The 20,160-nt window shown below is 37.2% G+C and overlaps 2 protein-coding genes across 7 annotated transcripts; one reads left to right on the top strand and one right to left on the bottom strand.

Moving 5' to 3' along the window:
- The first annotated feature begins 7,121 nt into the window (after window positions 1-7,121).
- LOC103955749 (exocyst complex component EXO70E2-like) lies at window positions 7,122-11,919 on the top strand. Of its 3 annotated transcripts, none has more exons than XM_048578002.1 (2): window positions 7,122-9,185; window positions 9,640-11,919. In XM_048578002.1, the coding sequence occupies exon 2, from the start codon at window positions 9,749-9,751 to the stop codon at window positions 11,714-11,716; it is 1,968 nt and encodes a 655-aa protein (XP_048433959.1). In that variant the 5' UTR covers window positions 7,122-9,185; window positions 9,640-9,748; the 3' UTR covers window positions 11,717-11,919. The 3 variants fall into 3 exon arrangements, with proteins under 3 accessions (XP_048433959.1, XP_048433958.1, XP_009365929.2); XM_048578001.1 differs by having other exon boundaries at window positions 9,444-11,919; XM_009367654.3 differs by having other exon boundaries at window positions 9,408-11,919.
- Window positions 11,920-13,274: 1,355 nt separating this feature from the next.
- On the bottom strand, window positions 13,275-20,079 carry LOC103955748 (protein RIK). 4 transcript variants are annotated; one of them, XM_048577998.1, is made up of 13 exons: window positions 19,879-20,072; window positions 18,991-19,231; window positions 18,619-18,720; window positions 18,473-18,507; window positions 18,302-18,377; window positions 17,875-17,979; window positions 17,717-17,794; window positions 17,159-17,252; window positions 16,937-17,054; window positions 16,457-16,562; window positions 16,034-16,306; window positions 13,884-14,082; window positions 13,275-13,714 (listed from the first exon to the last, which is right to left on the bottom strand). In XM_048577998.1, the coding sequence occupies exons 1-13, from the start codon at window positions 19,944-19,946 to the stop codon at window positions 13,590-13,592; spliced, it is 1,620 nt and encodes a 539-aa protein (XP_048433955.1). In that variant the 5' UTR covers window positions 19,947-20,072; the 3' UTR covers window positions 13,275-13,589. The 4 variants fall into 4 exon arrangements, with proteins under 4 accessions (XP_048433955.1, XP_018505075.2, XP_009365927.2 ...); XM_018649559.2 differs by having other exon boundaries at window positions 16,034-16,562; window positions 19,042-19,231; window positions 19,879-20,078; XM_009367652.3 differs by having other exon boundaries at window positions 16,034-16,562; window positions 19,879-20,070.
- Window positions 20,080-20,160: the final 81 nt, after the last annotated feature.

The following is a 20,160-nucleotide window of genomic DNA, read 5'->3' as shown; positions in this document are numbered from 1 at the left end:
ATAAAAAATTATTAAAAAATAATGCAGATATAAAACTAGGTGAAAAAAAACAACAGTTTTCTTTCATTATGTACTATTCGGTTGGAACTTCATTTGGATTTCATACACTTGCATCTTAGAAATGTCTTTGGTGTGACATTACAAATTCATGAATTTGGAGGTTGACTGGGACTTTTTGAGTTTGGTTGGAAGCAAAACATTTTTAGAGGACAAGAATGACTTCTCCTCTTCTCATTCAAAACTTATTCAAAAGGTTGTCTTCTGGAAAGGAAAGAAGATACTTTGTTTGACAAAACGGACAAAACGAACAAAACAGAAAAGAAAAAATATATATAAGGGATGGGAACCACATTATTTTAAAAAATAAGGACTAGTTGCAGGACTTACTCTATAGTTAACTTCAACAATTTGAACTGTCTATTTTTTTAAATTGTACCTTATAGATCATTTCTACAAAGATTCAATTCAATCCGAAATTATTTGCATACTTAATTGTCAAGATGAAATTTCAATAAAATAGTTCAAATTCATATTTTGGCAAAAATCGAACCTAAAACCTTTCACTTACAAATAAAAATGAATACCACTTTGTTTTAGAAGGAAATACAAGTACCTTACGCTATAAAATTGAGTACCACTAGTTTTGGTAATACAAGATAGTTATAGTATGCTAAAAGTACGATGATATAGCTTTCTTGAAAAATATGTGAAACATTCATGTGTGAAAAGTATGTACACTCGCAAGTGTTAATATGCGTTATGTTTGATTTTAAAAATTAGTATTTTAATGAATTATTCAAACGTAGCAGAAAACATAAGCATTTAAAAAAAAAAAACTACGCAAATATTTCATCGAATTTTGTTTGCAAAATGATGTCATTATTTAATTCATTTGAATCTATTCATGAGAAATCTAATTATTAAAGCCTCTGTAGTTTGTTTTTTAAGTCCGCCGTTAAATTTCAGGGCTCAACTCTAAATATGCGGTACCAAGCTCGAGTACATTAATTAGAATATTAATATACACATTAATATTAACAAACCAATTAATGAACAAATTTGATAACTAATTTTGATGACTCTAGTATTATTTTTAAAAATTAATTTGGCATGAATTATGTAAACGAAAACTAGTTATATAAGTTTTCAAAAATATAGCAAAGCAGAGGTTTTTGGTTTGTGGAAATTTTCTTCAAGCACAAGAAGTTGGTAGGTGTGATTTATCAAAATAAATTGATGGGGGTGTTTGATTCTTATTCAAAGTGTCAAGTGATGATTCAAATATTCGAACAACAATATGCTTTGTTCAAAATCCGACCTCGGAGTCTGAATCTACAATGCTTGAACCGTGTTGCTGGGCTAAACAAAATGTAAATTGAGAATTGAGACGAACGATTTAGTGGGTTATGTTGTAAGGGAATGTGTAAGGACTCTGTCTCCTTCACAAGTTTTGGGCTCAACTTATCCAAAAGAGCTTTGTTGCTATGCACACAAGTGATTTTCAGATGAGGAGGCCCATTTGGCAAACATGCAAAGCTCTGCAGAAGTGGATCCATAGTTTCGGGTCGCCCGAACTTGGTACACAAGTGAGTTTCAATGGATGAGGTGCATGGTATTGATGATGTTAATATTCGATGCAACATCGTCATTCGCGTTATTGCCAGTACTTTAATGGGTCATTTTGACCCGTTTGTACCATAACATGTAATCCCCTTATTGACAACAGTAGACGCTTCCCGAACATTAAATCATACAACTCTTAACAATCTTCCTCACATAACCTCTTTGTTGATGTCACTTAGTACTACGGTCTAGTAGTATTTTTCTTCACTTGTAAGTGAGGTCTTATGTTCGATTTTCATTAAAGGTGAATTTAAATCATATTATTGATATTCTATTGTAAGGCTTGTGAAGATCATCTTCAATAGGAGAGATGTATTCCATTTACTTTTTTCTCTTTGACTGACTACACCAACCTTCAAAGGAAGTAAAGTTACATCTTTATTTACATTTTTCGACCAAAATAATTTTTTATATCTCATCTATTAGAGAACTTTTCAGCAAACCAAAAATACAACATACCTTAACTTAATGCATTTTTCACCTCCAATTGAAGATACTTTAACAATTTTCTTATAGGTCTTCTTCTCATAACTACAATTATAATTAGCCCAACCTATTTGTTCAACATAAAGTAGGGTTTTGTCATTGATGAAGTAATATTACTCAAGGGGTTTGAAGGAGCAAAAGCTTTTGTAAATATATTTTCTTTTCTTCGGCCCCATCGAATCGTGCATTTCACACTGTAAATCTTGAAGCTTGGCAAGATCTTCTGTAACCTTTTTCAAAGATTAGCACCAATATATAGTTTCTATAACTATCAATACCCATATATAGGCATATATTGCATAAACAAATGAGTTAAGCCAATAAAGCACTTCTCAACTCTCCAAATTGTTTATAACCAATTTTTTCCATTACATTAAAATTGAGAGGTTATAAACAAATTTTTCCATTACATTAAAATTGAGAATTGAGACAAACCCCGTTGTTGTGTTGTTCTTGGATGCTTTCTTCCATTACATTATAAGTAACCTTATAAAGCTTAAGTAATGAAAATTCTTTAAATTGAAGCGACTGCCGATTCCCATTTGCATGTAAAATTGGACCGGAAACTCGAGGGGGAAGCATTCGCTAGTAACTAAAGCGCCACTCCTTGACTATGTCGTGGTGATGATTGAATCCAATCCTTAAGTCCAGAAACGAAACAAAGTTCGTTTGCTTCATTTATATTAGGATAATACTAGGGAGATCAAATTTTTAAACCAAATTTGCAAATCAAATTATGTGTCACTAATAAGAAATAAGTACGTTAATTAACACTTAAATAATAATTCAATCATCAACAACAAATCATTTAGTTTACAAAATTTGGTTAAAAATTCGATCTCCCTAGCATTACCTTTTATATTAATCTGAATAAGTTATAGTCAAACCATTAGTGATGGAAATTAATTACTGAAGGATTCTCATATAAATTAACCTAGATAGTGTTATAATTGTAATTATCCATATTTTTTCTTTTATTTTTAAAAAAGAGGGACAACTGGTGGCAAGTCACGATTATCCACCATTTTCGGGCCCAAATAGGCTATGGGGAATTTCACTAAGTGCTCGTGGCCATAGTCAAACAGACTCACCAGCTCGGAGCATTGAACTTGGGACCTCGCACATTTTTTTGTTTATTGGGGAACCATAGTCTGCGCCCTTATTACTGGACCACTTACTTCGGTTAATTGTATTTATCTATAGGTTTAATTAAATAGTTGGTTTTCTAGTTAAAATTTTGGGTTTTCTTTGGGGAGAAGGGGATTCTAAAAACTTGGCCCTTTTCCAACTAGCTGTATGCTAATTAAAGTAACATATCTTACATCTGCAGCACATTATCACAACCAATATTTCATGGGATGTTGCAGTGAACTATAGAGCTGCTAGACTCACTCAGTGTGCCATTCACATTATAATCCAACCAACCATATAAAAGTTTAAAAAAAAATTAAAACGTTAGTTTTAAACCCACTATTATTCCTAAAATAATATTTAATATGATATTTCTCCACCCACTATTATTTCTAAAAAAATTGAAATGCTATTTCCGGAACAACAAAATATCCTTCGATAATAATCTACTAGTAAATGAATAACCTTTAAAATGCTCTGTTGATATGTGATTATACACTCCAATAACTACCATAAATATCAAATCATCATCGATTTTTAGTTTCTTACCCTATAATTGGAAATGGCATGCACACTTTTTCGTTTTAGAATTCCTTATATCCTCATGCTTTATGCCTTTTTGCAAATTCGGCTTACTTAATTGTTTCAAAATTTAGTGTAGGTCTAGGAAACCTGTTACCTTTCCATATCCAATCTATTTGTATTATATATCTTTTAAAGTCATTATCGGTCATTTTACATGTGACAATCCGTTCCAAATTTTACGTTTTTATTTTATTTTAAAAGCTTGAATTTACTAAATTGCCCTAGAGGCAAGGACTTTGACTTCCGTTGACCATCGACTTGAGAGATGTGAGATTTATTCCTTAAGCATATCCTCGTATTACTCTTTGGTACAAACGTATAGGCGAAAGCCGTTTGCGAGTCCGGATTATAACGATATAGTTACGGACGTTTGAAATTGGTTATTCAAGGTTTAGTGTTTATTTAAATTAAATCCCCATTTTGTGGGGGAGGCCCAAAATCAGAAATGGAGGGAGGAAAGAAAGAAAAAAAAAAAAAAAAGAAGAAAAGGAGGTGGTTTCCGTCCACCCGCACCCACTGCGGGTCCATCTTCCAAGGCCGATTCCGGCCAATTCCGGTGGAGTTTTTGGATGCCACCACCACCATCTTGAAGCTCTCATTCCCCTCTACAAAACCCACCTAAGAACCACCTTGATTAACCATGGTATGGGGCGGTTTGAGGCCACGAAAGTTGACGAAAATCAATGGTGCTCCGGCCACCCTTTTCGATTTTCCGGCAAATCGGCAAAGCGATGGCCGATGCCACCACTTGGGCTTTGTAGCCCATCATCCCAGGAGAAAAACCCAACCAACCTTGACCCCGTTGGACCACCGTGGACGACGAATCGACGTCGGGAAGTTTTAGGCACCCACCGGCTTCGTGGGAAAAATTGACCATCTTCCGTCCACTTTTAGACTTCGTGGCAGGTATGAAAGTTGATCCACTCATTGAGATCTTCATTTCTGTGAAGTTTGAGAATTTTTGGAAATAGTTGGATTTTCCGGCGAGTCGGGGCGGCCGACCGCCACCCGCGGCGGCGCGTGCGGCGGCGCTTGGCCAGTGGGCCGCCAATGTTATTTTTAGGCTATGTCAAATGTCTTGAATTCAGTTTTGTCATTTGAATGACATAGGTTGGTAGTTGGAACCTAAATTCGTTACGATACATTACTTGATAAAAATGTGAATCGATGATCCGACCGTTGGATCGTCACCAAAATTGGATACATTATAATACGTAATATTTAAAGATCATAGGAATTTACGGATCGGGAATCTGACTTACGGATCTTCCTGAATTGGATTTGTAAGTTAGTAAAATAAATGTTCACGACCACTTGTTTTAGGCAATTGGCGGAGATCTGACCGTTGGATCGTAATGAAATTTTAATATGTTATTCTAGAAACATATTGTGGATCGTTGGGAGTTACGGATTGGAAATCTGATATGCAGATCTTCCGGGTCAAGTTATACAGGGTTGTAAACCCTACCGTCGATCTTTGATTGACGGTTGACTTGTGGTCAATGGGTATCAAACTATTTTAGAATGTCGTTGAGGTTGTGTTTTATGTGAATTACGTATTCTACAGATAAGAGTTCTGAGATGTGATTTGATAATTGGCCACAGGGACCGATCATTCAGGACGTCTCGATGCGTGCGCTAGAGAAGTATAGCGTGGACTCCAGGTGAGTGGATCTTTTCCTTTTTATTGTGCATATTATTGAGAGTTCTATCGACACTTTTAAATTGATTAGGTATATTACCTTCATATAATTATTGTGAATGCTTGAAGTACCTATATGAACTACGAATGGCTTGATCCCTATTTAGGGTACGTAGGCAGTCTAACGAGACGTTAGATGCAGCCATAAAATATTTGAGACAAAAGCCTTGCTTGGGAAATTGAGTAATGCGAAGGAAATTGGTAAAGACAAGTTTTAGTTTTGTAAATTAGTTAGTTAAATTAGAGTTAATTGGGTTGTCATGGATAATTATCTCTGAAAATAAGTAGTTTGGGAGTAGGGCGTTACTGATTGTACACTTCACACCATATTGTTTATAATTGAAAATGCTACGACATGGTTGAGTAGTAGATTGCATCATGATATATCCATATGTATATTACTTGCATATAATTATTGGGAATGCTTTCAAGTGCAAAGGTGAATTCAGGACACCCAGGTAAGTTCAGGTGAGTTTATGGTACTAGTTGAATCGATTGCGTTATAGCATGACTACAGTTATGAGTTAGGCAACTTCGATATTGTCGTACTGGTAGCCATAAAATACAGTCCTTCACGTGATGTTCACCTCCCGCACCTTACGCTCACCTTGGATCCAAGGTAGGTGCACAGTCCTGTCGTACAGACCACTTTAGGTGGTTCCGACTCGTAGGTGACCCGCGATTATTCGTCCAGTCTTCACGTGATCGTAGCACTCGAGCGTATTTATTTACACCCAGTCTTGTCGTACAGACCACTTTAGGTGGTTCCGACTCGTGTGCAGGTATACTTATTGAGCTATATGCTAGCCAGGATTGATGAGATATGGATAAGTCGTACAGGTCACTATAGGTGACTCCGACTTATATGCTAGCCAGGATTGACGAGATATGGATAAGTCGTACAGGTCATTATAGGTGACTCCGACTTATATGCTAGCCAGGATTGACGAGATATGGATAAGTCGTACAGGTCACTATAGGTGACTCCGACTTATATGCTAGCCATGATTGATGAGATACGGTTAAGTTGTACATGTCATTTTAGATGACTCTGACTGATATATCACTTTGTATTGATTTAGTTCATTTGGCCTACTTATTAATGTATGGTGGATTTGATGGCAAACCGTGGTTTTGGTCATTTCTGAGTATGGTTTGGATATATGTATATATGTTGTACTGTCTTATGGAAAACGATACGGGTTTTACATTTAGGGGCATTACTTTTAGAGAGGTAGTAACTTTGGGAAGCTTGGTTTATTGCTTACTCACACCTTCTGTTTGGTGCCCTCCAGGTTTTAGCTGCTGAGTTGTATCGACAAGAATCTGTAGCGAATCTTAGTATTGATGGATATTTCTGAGGGTATGATTCTTACCCACATTACTGTACCTTACTTATGCTCTGACATCGCGTGTAAAATGGGTTCGCTCCCACTCGTAGCGCACTTTGGTATTTAGACAATTTTAGATTCAAATTCATTCACTTTTTATACACTATCACATTTTATGGCTTCGTCACCTTCCAGGTGTCGGCCATCACAGCTCGATTCAGGGTCCAAGTGGACTTTCTGGGTCGGGATGTGTCATTACATATAAGTGAACTTGTAATAAATAAAATATTATTAAAAAATAGTGCAGATATAAAACTAGGTGAAAAAAAAAAACAACACTTTTCTTTCAATATGTACTATTCGGTTAGAACTTCATTTGGATTTCATACTCTTGCATCTTAGAAATGTCTTTGGTGTGACATTACAAATTCATGAATTTGGAGGTTGACTGGGACTTTTTGAGTTTGGTTGGAAGCAAAACATTTTTAGAGGACAAGAATGACTTGTCCTCTTCTCATTCAAAACTTATTCAAACGGTTGTCTTCTGGAAAGGAAAGAAGATACTTTGTTTGACAAAACGGACAAAACGAACAAAACAGAAAAGAAAAAATATATATAAGGGATGGGAACCACATTATTTTAAAAAATGAGGACTAGTTGTAGGACTTACTCTATAATTAACTTCAATAATCTGAACTATCTATTTTTTAAAATTGTACCTTATAGACCATCTCTACAAAAATTCAATTCAATTCGAAACTATTTGCATACTTAATTGTCAAGATGAAATTTCAATAATATCATTCAAATTCATCTTTTGGCGAGAATCGAACTTAAAACCTCTCACTTACAAATAAAAATGAATACCACTTTGTTTTAAAAGGAAATACATGTACCTTACGCTATAAAATTGAGTACCACTAGTGTTGGTAATACAAGATAGTTATAGTATGTTAAAAGTATGATGATATAGCTTTCTTGAAAAATATGTGAAACACTCATGTGTGAAAAATATGTACACTCGCAAGTGTTAATACGCGTTATGTTTGATTTTAAAAATTAGTATTTTAATGAATTATTCAAACGTAGCAGAAAACATAAGCATTTAAAAAAAAAAAAAAAACTACGCAAATATGAATGTAGTATGTACGCAAATTTAAACTAACAAAGAAATTTCATTGAATTTTGTTTGCAAAATGATGTCATTATTTAATTCATTTGAATCTATCCACGAGAAATCTAATTATTAAAGCCTCTGTAGTTTGTTTTTTAAGTCCGCCGTTAAATCTCAGGGCTTAACTCTAAACATGTAGTGGAAACTACCAAGCTCGAGTACATTAATTAGAATATTAATATACACATTAATATTAACAAACCAATTAATGAACAAATTTAATAACTAATTTTGATGACTCTAGTATTATTTTTAAAAATTAATTTGGCATGAATTATGTAAACGAAAACTAGTTATATAAGTTTTCAAAAATATAGTAAAGCAGAGGTTTTTGGTTTGTGGAAATTTTCTTCAAGCACAAGAAGTTGGTAGGTGTGATTTATCAAAATAAATCGAAATATGTGAAATGGACGGCTTTATTAAATATTGTCCACATGGAAAGTGGAGACACCACCATGGTAACTGAGTAACTTTATACTATATTTTTATCTTTATGGAAAAATTAAAAGACTAGTATTATACTTGTAATCCGGATCTCTACGTTCAGAGTCGTGGATTGAGAAATTTAGACTGTTTAAAAGAGAAAAAGATCCGAACTGTTCAAATTTTTTGAATTTTTATGAAGTACATCAGTGTAGTGACTAATGAAAGTCTTACGATTAAGATTAAGTGGTTTAAATCTCTCAATTCAAAAACACGAACATAGAAATTAAGAATAAATCCATATCCTCTAAATAATACATAAAATAATCGTCACATATTCAATATTCAGTTTTCAAATAGGTCGTTGAAAATATTCTTTGTTAAGCATCGTAGTCTGCATACAAGTTAGACGGTAGACTGAAACCGAGAAGGTCAAAGCATCCAAGCCCCCAAGTGGTGGTATTAAAATAAAAACAATAAAGTCCAAAGATTTCAATTGGAGAAAAGTATAGAAACCAAAATTATCCGAGAAAGTTGGGCTTCTTTGTATTTTCCTGAAAGAAAATTACACCGTTATATCCGCACAGTTTCTTGACTGCTGTTACTGGCTGCCAGATCTTTTGCTTCAACCATTTTTAAAGCTGAATTTTGGGGTCTCTTTGTTTTCCCTTTTTGTATGTATTGCAAATCTGCAACCTGCAAAAAGTTTGAATCCTGCGAAGAGAAAGAGGTAAGCATTTTTTCCGCTGTTAATTTGCTTTTTTCTGTTCAACTTTGGGATTTTCTGCACCTTATTGTTAATTTGCTTTTTTCTGTTCAACTTTGGGATGCAACTGATGACCAACTTTTTGAAAAGATTGGTGCTTTTTCCTAATTTAACAATAAAATATTGGTTTTTTTTCCTAATTTAACAATAAAATATTGTTTTTTTTTCTAATTTGACAATAAAAAGATTGATCCTGCTGTTTGCCGGACTTCTCATCCTCAGCCGCCTTTTGGATTCCTACTTGGTTTTTGGAGTGTTGTTCGTTGGGTTTTTGCCAGTTTTCAACATAGACTACTTGAGTGGATTCAAAAGTACTGATTTTTGGAGTTGTTTCACCAAAGGGGTATCTTTTGCTTTTCTGAATTTTGGAAGAAATTGGAGGGTTTTGGTTCAATTGCTGAAGTTGTTTCTTATACAGTGGTGGATTTTGAACTAGGAAGGGCCTGAAGTTCAACTCTTGTTCTTGATCCGAAAACCGGAAAGATTTGAGTTGGATTTGTTGGTTCATTTCTGGGTGTGTTTATTGTATGGTTATGGGGGATTGTAAATCTGTGAACCCGGAAATGGAAGGAGACTGCGATTTGATTGCTGCGGCGAAGAACATAGCGAGGGCATTGGGGTCGAAGAAGAACCTTACAGATGGTGAAAGGGAGGTTCTGGCTAATCTTGGCACCCAATTGTCCAGCATGATCAGACTCGGTGAGAGAACTGATGAGAAGGTAACTGAGGTGGCAGATCGCCTTAATTCGATTCAGGAGAGGATAATGAGGTGGGAGGCTGATCAGTCTATGATATGGGATTCGAGTCCGAATGAGTCTCTGGAGTATGTCAAGGCTGTGGAGGAGGCTCGGAGGTTGATCGAAAGATTGGAAGCGTCGTGTTTGGATAAAAATGATGAAGAGTGCGAGGTGTTGCATAGAGCTCATGATGTTCTTCAGACTGCAATGGCTAGGCTAGAGGAAGAGTTCAAGCACATGCTTGTTCAGAACAGGCAACCCTTTGAACCCGAGCACATGTCTTTTCGTTCTTGTGAAGAGGATATTATGGATGGAAGCTCGATAATCTCTTTTGGGGACGAATCGATTGAGGACTCACTTCGAAGGGATAGTGTTAGCAGAGCGTCTGAGGAAGTCATCATTGATTTGGTTCATCCCGATGTAGTTCCTGAGCTCAGAGGCATTGCAAATTTGATGTTCAATTGCAATTATGATCAGGAATGTACGCAAGCTTATAGCATCATCCGAAAGGAGGCATTGGATGAGTGCCTCTCCATTCTCGAAATCCAGAAGCTGAGTATTGAGGATGTGCTGAAGATGGAGTGGGGCTGCTTGAATTCCAAAATCAGAAGATGGGTCTGGGGTATGAAGATCTTCGTGCGAGTTTATCTAGCTAGCGAGAAATCGCTCAGCGATCAGATTTTTGGGGAGCTGGGACCGATTTATTTGGATTGTTTTGTTGAGGCATCAAAGGCTTCAATGCTGCAGCTTCTGAATTTTGGTGAAGCCATGTCTATTGGCCCCCACCAACCAGAAAAGTTGTTCCGCATTCTTGACATGTATGAGGTGCTTGCAGATGTTCTTCCCGATATAGATGCTTTATATGCGGACGAGGCTGGTTCTTCTCTAAGAATTGAGTGTCATGAGGTTCTGATGAAATTGGGTGAGTCTGTGAAGGCGACATTTAGTGAATTCGAGAGCGCCATTGCATCAAACCCCTCGACTAACCCTGTTGCTGGAGGAGGAGTACATCCTCTCACCAGATATGTGATGAATTACTTGAGGACTCTCACAGACTATGGAGAGACTTTTCATTTTCTCTTCGAGGAGAGCGATGATGCTGATTCCGTTTTGCTGTCTCCTGACACGAGTCCTACCTCAGAAGAGGAAAACAAAGCCACTGATTCTCCAGGCAGAATTTCCCTAATGGTTCACCAGTTCCGATCACTTACTTCAACTCTGGAAGGCAACCTTGATGAGAAGTCCAGGTTATATAAGGATCCTTCCTTGCAACACGTATTTTTGATGAACAATCTACGTTACATGGCTCAGAAGGTTAAGGGGGATGAACTGAGGCTCATTTTTGGAGACAGCTGGCTTAGAAAGTGCAACGGGAAAGTTCAACGGCACGCTATGAACTACCAGAGATCTAGTTGGAGTTCCATCCTTAATTTACTCAAAGAGGAGGGCATTCAAAATCCCGGTTCAAATTCTGTCTCAAAAACCCTCCTCAAGGAAAGGCTCCGCAGCTTTTACCTTGCGTTCGAGGAGATCTACAAGAGCCAAACAACGTGGCTCATTCCGGATCCTCAGCTTCGAAAAGATGTGCAAATCTCAGCGTCCCTGAATGTAATCCAAGCTTATAGGACATTCGTGGGAAGACATTCGAATGACATAAGTGACAAGCTCATCAAGTACAGTGCGGACGATTTGCAGAATTACCTCTTGGATCTCTTAGAGGGATCCCCGAAATCATTACAAAATTCCAGCAGGAGGTGACAGCAAAGTAGATGGTGTAGTCACCATTGTCTTGTTATTATTTTCAGCAGAGGACATATTTTGATTTTACGTTCCACTCTGCTGCTCATGTATGTTTTCGTGTGTGTAACGTTGTTATTTGATGAATCCGGTTCACTTTTGTGACCTCTGCATTGGATGTCATAACTGATATAAGATTGAATGAAGTAGAATTTCATTCGAAATTTTATGTGCTTTCGGTGAATCTGTTTCTCTTATTTTTTTGAAGTTTGTCAAATTTGGGTGGTGATTCTGTGATTAGTCCTCTCTGCTTCAGCTGCTGCTGCAAACTCAAAACTACAATACCAAGGTTAAAGTTTCAGAAAGTGATAGAAAGAAGAAATTCTCGTGTAATTAGCGATTCATCGTCAGATCACATGATGCGTGAGATAGACATGTAGTGATAAATCACAGGTTGCACGAAAAATTTCTCTAGAAAGGCTTGAAAGTTTAATGTATTTGAACTTGGGGAGCTACTTTCCATTTAACCGAGATACACACCCTTGTCTCTATCTCACTCATCAATTGAGCAAGCGTTTTACTCACAAACAAGATATCATAGACAAGGTAAAGGAAGTTGCGTGACGAGTGAGACAGAGTTACGTGAACATATTTCCGGCTGCATTTCCCGTTTTCCCCTCGAAGTCGAGGTCCAAGTCGTGGTAAGATTGTTCAGCAAGACTTGTCAAAATGGAGTCGCAAGCTTCTGGTCGCAATGTATTTCATTTTTTCGTCCAGTCCAGGTTGACATAGTTTGCCAACTGACATTTGACAGGACTGGGCTGCTAACTTTTATTACATGTAGGTCCCCGGAAAAGTTTGCTTTTGTTAGGAAATGCCATCAATTCAAGGTAATGGTAGTCCCTAGCGGTGGTTAGGGACATTGATGGAGAGCTGCCGTTTCTCTTATTTTTGTGGCTGAGAAGAAGCCCTAAGGCACTCTAGGGTCCGAGTCAAGCCTCCCAAGACCCCATACCAACTGCTTGATCTAACCTATATTTGTCTCGTGTCATGGAGAAGTTCTTGTATCCGCCAGCTGTGTACAACACATGACGAGGTGGTAGAACCCGCATGAGATCGGTTGTACCCGTCAGACAAGAGGGACTGGACCGTTGTATCAATGATTGGATGGGTGACCAGTGACATGGTTCGGTCTAAAGCCGAATCTAAAAATTTCTCCTTGCCGACAATGTAGGTTTTATTTGTCTCTCTCTTTTTGCACGTCCTTGCTTATTTTATTCATTCAGACGACCAGAAATAAACATTGGTAGGCATGACAAGATAAAAGAAAGCTCAGAAATCCCTTTTCGTAAAAGGGATTATGGTCTCGATTAGTCGAAAATAGTCAAATCCTGGAAAAAGCCACTTCAACTGGACAGATTCAGTTTGTTCTATCCAAGGTTTCAAATATGCAAATGCTTAATTAAAAGGGTATTTATTCTTCAACTGCATTGTTCCGAACAGAACATGAATTATGTTGAAAGGCAAATACAAAACCGCGGAAAATTCATCGTGAATTCATATCATATCGATACACATCTTCGATCTTAATGATTCTTTATATAACCGTTGGCAGCGAATGTTACACTCACAAGCTAACTATCTAATCAAAACTACCCAGTAAACTACAACACATAAAAACTATTACCATTCACTCTAATGATGCCGAGAGCAACACATCTTGAATTTGCAAAAACACAAAACATTAAAAACTCATTGCCTTTTAACCTTCTAATGTCGATGTTAGCCCACCGCACTGGTGGATAGTCTATTCATTGGCATGTATTTTCAGAAATTCTGAGCAGAAGACATTAGTTTGTTGCCGAGAACTGACCAGTTTATGCTAATTGGTAACTCATAAGGCCCAGAAAGGCTTTCGAGCTGTCACTGGAACGGAGTTGTTATTAGGTAATTCTTCATTAGTTTCCTCATCGTCATCATCTTCATCGTCACCATATTCCATTAGCTTGACCAGAGTATCTGAAAAACCCAAAACATTTCAGATCTCCATACATCATTAGTTAATCAAAACAGAATTCAAGAAATGAGCAGACAATAAACAATTCCACCATTTTTCTAATTTCCACCCCCACCCACGGACACACACGAATAACCTTTCTAATCCCATCAACTCATAGCTCATGCTTACCAGGAACATTATCAGGTTTTGTTTTCTTCAGAGCAATGTTCTTGTCAAGCACTTTAACAGCCTGTGTTGATGACGTAAATTTTGGTGGAGGTGGAGGTGGAGGCATGGTTCTAGGTGGGGGAGGTGGCATTCCATTTGATGCCGGCTGGACCAATTTCTTTGGAGCTGGCATCGTGGATACATTTCTCACACCAAAATCCTGCAGTCAGTTAGGGAGAACAGAAACCAAAAACAAAAACTAACAGCTCAATAACCAGAAAAAAGTGAATGTTTATGTGAAAAACAAATGAGGAATAATCTAAAGATTAATAGTTGCAACTAAGAAAATTAATCCAAAAAATGATTTCATATCATTGAACAAGTTTACAAACTGTTCTATAGCTTAACCACATGCGTATCACGTTTCTCTTAAGGCACAGTAATATTAACATTTCTAAATGGCTAAGTTCATAAAGGTAGTAATTGAAGGTTAGTTGTGAACTACATCTTGGAAGAGTACCAAAGGAAAAGGATATTCATGAGCAAGTCTAGAGCTATACTTGCTCCACAGATTCCATGAGCAAGTACAGATCAATAATGGCTCCACGGAATTTGATCTGTACAAGTACCTTTTGCTTTCAGAAAAAACATTCCATGAGTGGCACCCACCAGCATCCACAGCCAATTTTCAACCATCAACACCAATGCCGCTTTTAAGCCAATGCAACTGGAAGTATCAGTAGCTCAGAATTTGCATTTCAAACTCTTGAATCATCGAAACCATGGAGTTCTCATGAAATCCAAGTGAAGCTGGCAATGGTTGTGATGGGGTACCTCTTCTCGAGGAGTTTGGCTGTGCATGCTGCTGGTGACAGCACAAGAAGGAAACACTAGGATGCTCGTCAAGAAATGAAGAAATCCAACACTGGATTGACTTATGACAAATAGAAAACAAAATATATTCTTGTAACTTGATCCTAAGTATATGACATTAAACTAAACAGCAAGAAGTCTAAGTTGTCCGCAGAATAAAGCTCCAACCACAAGTGAACCCCAATGGCACCACCGAAATGAAAACCCTGTGAAAAATACAGACCAGTGGCCCAATAGAGAGGTTCAGTATCGGCCTCATAGAAAGTCAGAGAAAATACCTGGAATAGCGAGCATTGCAAGTCAGTACAAGATTCAACTACATTATAATGACAAAATATTAACTAAAAGCAACATTTATCAGCATCCATCTATCCAAATGATCAAGCTGTTGCTGAAGAAAACACAACATGACTAAAAAGTATATATATGCATGGGGAAAAAATAGCATGGTCATTTTTGGTATCTTTAGTCAAATTGATGGGAAGGCCACCCAATGACCACTGTCATGTTAGGCAAATTAGTCTCTCCTGTGTCCAAGCTAAGATATAGATATATTATATGGACAGTTAACTGGCTGAGCAAGAGACCTTACATTGACCTAGCATTAACACGTTCAACCTAGAGTTAGCAGTGTTTCTGTGAGCACAAATGGTCTTTGCTTTCTTAACTAATGAAGGCTGAAGAAGCTTTCAACAAAAAAATTATGCAATCAACATGAAATACGACTCCCCTCATAGCAGCCAACTTAAGAAAACTAAATAAAGAAAAGAGGCCCCTTGTTTCCCGACTCACGAAAATTCCTAAAGAAATACTTCCTGTTCTGACTTATTTTTCTGCAATTATATTCTACAAACTTGGACTCGACCAAGTTTAGTAAATTACATGTACATGTATAATTACATATTACTTTTAAGGTCCCTTTCTATTGGGGGATCCCTTCCATAACCTTATTTAGGGGACACATTATGGGGCATGCTCCAAATTTTATTTCAATGATCCAAACTGTCTATTTTTTAGGTATTCCCTCAAAGATCATCTTTGCAAAAAATTAGACAAACCAAAACCATTATGACATTGTTTAACCAAAAGAAATACACGAACACAATATTTCAAGAAACATTAAAATGATAACCATTTAATTGAGTGGCCACATGATGAGGATTTTAGTGAGATTTTGCAATGATGGTCATTGATGGAAGACCCAAAGCCTAGACAGTTCGGATCAAATACAATGCAGAATGAGCCCTACAAGGGTGTCCCTCAAATAAGACAAACAACCAAGGAGCTTGCACTCGTACCTGATGGACTTTTGCAGGACCAACTGGTAACTCCTGAAATTTCCGCCTTTGTGGAGGCTGTTTCTCCTTCTCAGAACCAGAGGTAACATTCACCTTTGGTTCAGTGCTTGGGGCTGATGTTGTGGGAGCAACTGTAGAAGTGATAGGGGAAGATGACTGTCTAAGGGCCAGAGCAACCTGTTGCAAAGGTGTGACTTGAGGATATATCCCTGCATATCCATTGTAGCTTGTTCCACTAGATAATAGAGGTTGGGGATAACCGCCAATGTTCGCCTGAGGTTGCGCACAGTTCAACAATCCTCCAGGTTGAGATACTGTCCCTTGAGAAAAGACAATAGCGACACCAGGAGTTCCAGCAGAGGAAACTGCCAGAGCTGGTGTAGCACCCACAGTTGGAGACACCAAACTTGTAATTGCTTTTACCTCAATTCCAGAACTTTGAACCCCGGCCAACTGATGCGGTGGTGGAACAGCACTATATACCTGCTGTGGGGGTGCAACAGCACTATAAACCTTAGATGATGAAACCCTATGACAGAAAATGGCAAAACGTTATGTACAATACCCAAGAACAAGCTACTGCAGAAAACAAACTAGCTAATGGAAACCGGATATTCATGCAATGAGCGGAATCATACACTCAAAGTTGTTACCATAACAAATTTAAGTTATACGTATTGGGTGAAACAAATATGTTTTTATAAGACGCAGAAACGATGAATATGTCTAATTGATAAATAATGAAAGGTTTGTGAATACAGGTAAACCACACTATACATTTCCCAAAATGAATGTAACAGATCACGAAAACAGGGAGAGAGCATGCCTTTTGTCATATTAGGTAAGAAGTCAGAACACTTGAACACTTCTAACCATGCAATGCCCACCAATTAAAATAATTACCTGGAGACACCACACTCTACACTGATTGTATCTAAAAGATTTTCAGCCAAAAGCTTAGCATCTTCAAGACTTTTTGAATTATTACTTGACAAGAATAAATGCAACGGCAGCTGTCCTTCTGCAAGCAAAATAAGAGAAAATACGTAACAATAACCAACAAAATAACCCGGTGCTCGAACAACAGGCTTGTAATAAGATTATAATGCATAAAGAAGGTGAAACCTTCGCCATGTATATTCTCAATATTTCCTGAACCACGCCCTCTGAGTGAGACAGTTGCTCCTGTTTCATTCATAATGTGATTTATAAACTGGTCCTGCACATACAAAATCGGACCACCACCAACACAAAAACAATTTCTCCCAATTGTATGGAGATGTCAGAGAAAGCTTCAAACATTAGAATCACGTATCTCCATCATGTGCAAAATAAACTTTAAATAAATTGCTCAAAAGAATTAAATCAACCATGCTTACAAGCATGAAGGTTATAATTAATAAATGTGCACAATACACACAATTAAACAAGCAATTTCAACATGATATCTAGAATGACAACAATTAAATGAGCTACACTAACTAACATAGGGTTATAGAATCTAAACTGAAATCCAGTTCTAACAAAATTCAAGCACTATGGAGAAAAGGAGAAGGCATGATGGGAAGGAAGAGAAAAGATGGAAAGAGAGTTGAAAAGTATCAACCACGAAGAACACACTGAACCCAGAGAATTTTAAGGTTACTGATAAGACGTGAAAAAGGGAGGAACAATGTAACTTACATTTGGACCACGTATACGAGCTGCAATGTTCAAGGATGGATCTGCGTCAAAGCCCAAATATACACAAGTACCTTGTGCCTGAGTAATCAAATTCCATTAGAGAACTTATGCCATCAATTTAAATACCACATAAAAGCTGACATATAATGCAATAATACCATCACTCCATTGCTCATAGTCGGATTCTGACCCTGTTTCAGCATTTCTTCAACCATGGCAGCTGCACGGTCAACTGCTAAAATACGTTCTGCTGTCTCTTTTAACTGGCAAGCCATGATTATGATGAAACCAAATCAAAATTCGTCCATGAAAATTTCTATTAAAGATGGACACTTTAACAGATAGCTAAGATAGGAGGTTTTTCAAAAGGGGATATGGCCTAAAGTTTACGATTATAGAGATCTTTGTTTAACTATCTAATCTTGACAGTTGACACAAATGAGAAAAATTTAAAATAACTTGCGTATGATGATGCCACATAATTTAAGAAAAAGAATCCAATCATGGATGGACAAAAAGAAACTCTCAGAACAACCAAATCTATTGCACACTTTTATAACCAAATCATGAAGCTAATTGACTTACATGAGCCCCTGAAGATATATGAAGATATAGTGGCTTTTCACCATCAGTTGATGAATTTGGTGGACGATACCTTCCCCTGTAAAGGCAATTCATTATATGTGTATCTATGACTATAAGCAAGAAAAACGAACAAATATAAATGCACTGAACTGACATTGAAAGCAAACCAACCTTGTTATCACCACAGCTCCCGTGCATTTTTGGATCTGCGAGTAATATACACCATCAATCTCAAAGAAAAGAACCATCCATTTCAAACAAAAATAAATAAAATATCTTAGGAAACACAAATTTTGAAAAACAAAAACAAAAAACACCTCCTCCTGTGTTTGGCGTTTTGTCAACTTGTAGCGAACTGAAGACTCTGCATCGTTAATAACAATTTCTCGTGCTATTATTAACTCATCTTGAATCTTCGGCTAGATTGCAAGTCATTGAACAAAACAAAAACGAAATTTGAAACTAATCAATCGGAATACTGAATTATGAGCAAGAAAAGAACAATAAAATCATAAGTGGATTAGATTAAAAAACCAAAACATATGGGGCAGGGGCAGCTTACAAAACATATACCCCAGAATTAAGAAATCATGAGTGGATGGCGAAAGTTTCTCCCAATCCTCATGCACATATACCAACTAAATGCAGCATAATTCAAGCAAAATGAAAATGCTCAAAAGTGAACTCACTTGAATTAATTTCTGAATGACCGTGGCAGTCTGTGGCGGGATCAGAGGTACCTGATATGCCTGAGGTATGGTAGCATAGCTGGCCGCAATTGCATTCATCGAAAGAGCACCAGTAACCGGAGTTGTGCCAGGAATTGTAATCCCACCAAGAAATCCCACATTTCCCATTGGGAGAGCCCCAGGCACTGCTAAACCAGCTGAAACCAAGGATGCTGCAGGTTGATCCCACTTTCTTTTCTTCCTGTACCAAGTGCTAAAGGTTTAACATATTTTCGTGAACCACATGATTTAAAACACAAATAGACAATCACACACGCACAAGATCAAGCTCAAGCTCGCCCACACATAATTCCCGCAATTAGACATCTTGAACTACACAATGAAATTCAATTATCTTTAGCAACTTTGGACGATGGAGATCATGGTTTCGACAACGCTACTGGCCGCGCAACTTTATCAGTAAGCCAAGACATCATGCCCAAACTATTTCAAGTAATGAACTTTAAATTTTATCCTTCCATCCTTAAAATTCCAATTCCAATACCAGTTAAAAAAATTAAGCAAAAATGTAGCTCAAGTCAAATATTCTAAAATTATTTTTCCCCAATATTTTACAAATATAAATAAATTGATAGTCAAATTTCACAAGCAGCAACACCAAAATTGCAAATATGAGAAAGCACCCAAGATAATAAAAACCCTAAAACACCCCTCCATGCAACCAGAACAAGGGCAAAAAAATCTATGATCCATGAACAAAACCCTAAAATAATAAAATTTTGAAGCGGAGGAAGAAAATCGAGAGAAAAATCACTGGGGTTTAATAAAAATACGAAATTTAAATTAGACAAAGGAATTAGGGTTTTAGCGGGGCAAGAAAGACGGCACCTTTGCCTTGTTTGTGAATCATCGCTGGGCACGTCGGATGAAACCCTAGCGCCACTCTCCTCCGTCATTGCTGCCGATTTTCGGTTACAGCCTCCGGCGGAGAGATAATCCGCTATAAATGTCTGGTTCTTTCTTTTTCCTTTTTTTTTTTTTTTTTGGTTTAATTTCCTCTCTTTTATTTTTCCACTTTGGGAGGAAGGCCCAATAAAGTAGATAATAAGTCCAAATAAATATAAAGAAGCCCACACACAATCAGGGTCCAGATCCTCAAACTGATCCAAG

Source organism: the organism of the source record quoted next, unplaced genomic scaffold (assembly GCF_019419815.1).
Source record: "Pyrus x bretschneideri cultivar Hongxiangsu unplaced genomic scaffold, Pyrus_bretschneideri_v1 Contig12, whole genome shotgun sequence".
In the NCBI taxonomy this organism is placed as follows: domain Eukaryota; kingdom Viridiplantae; phylum Streptophyta; class Magnoliopsida; order Rosales; family Rosaceae; genus Pyrus; species Pyrus x bretschneideri.
The sequence above is the reverse complement of the archived record's forward strand: the minus strand, read 5'-3'. Positions and strand labels throughout refer to the sequence as shown.

Bases quoted from the DNA above. Each gene is read 5' to 3' on its own strand.
- LOC103955749 (XM_048578002.1), top strand. From the start codon at position 9,749: ATGGTTATGGGGGATTGTAAATCTGTGAACCCGGAAATGGAAGGAGAC.
- LOC103955748 (XM_009367652.3), bottom strand. From the start codon at position 19,946: ATGACGGAGGAGAGTGGCGCTAGGGTTTCATCCGACGTGCCCAGCGAT. The intron at 18,508-18,618 runs GTGTTTTTTGTT...TATTACTCGCAG, and splicing joins AACGCCAAACACAGGAGGAG to ATCCAAAAATGCACGGGAGC. The intron at 17,980-18,301 runs GTAAGTCAATTA...ATGGCTTGCCAG, and splicing joins ATATATCTTCAGGGGCTCAT to TTAAAAGAGACAGCAGAACG.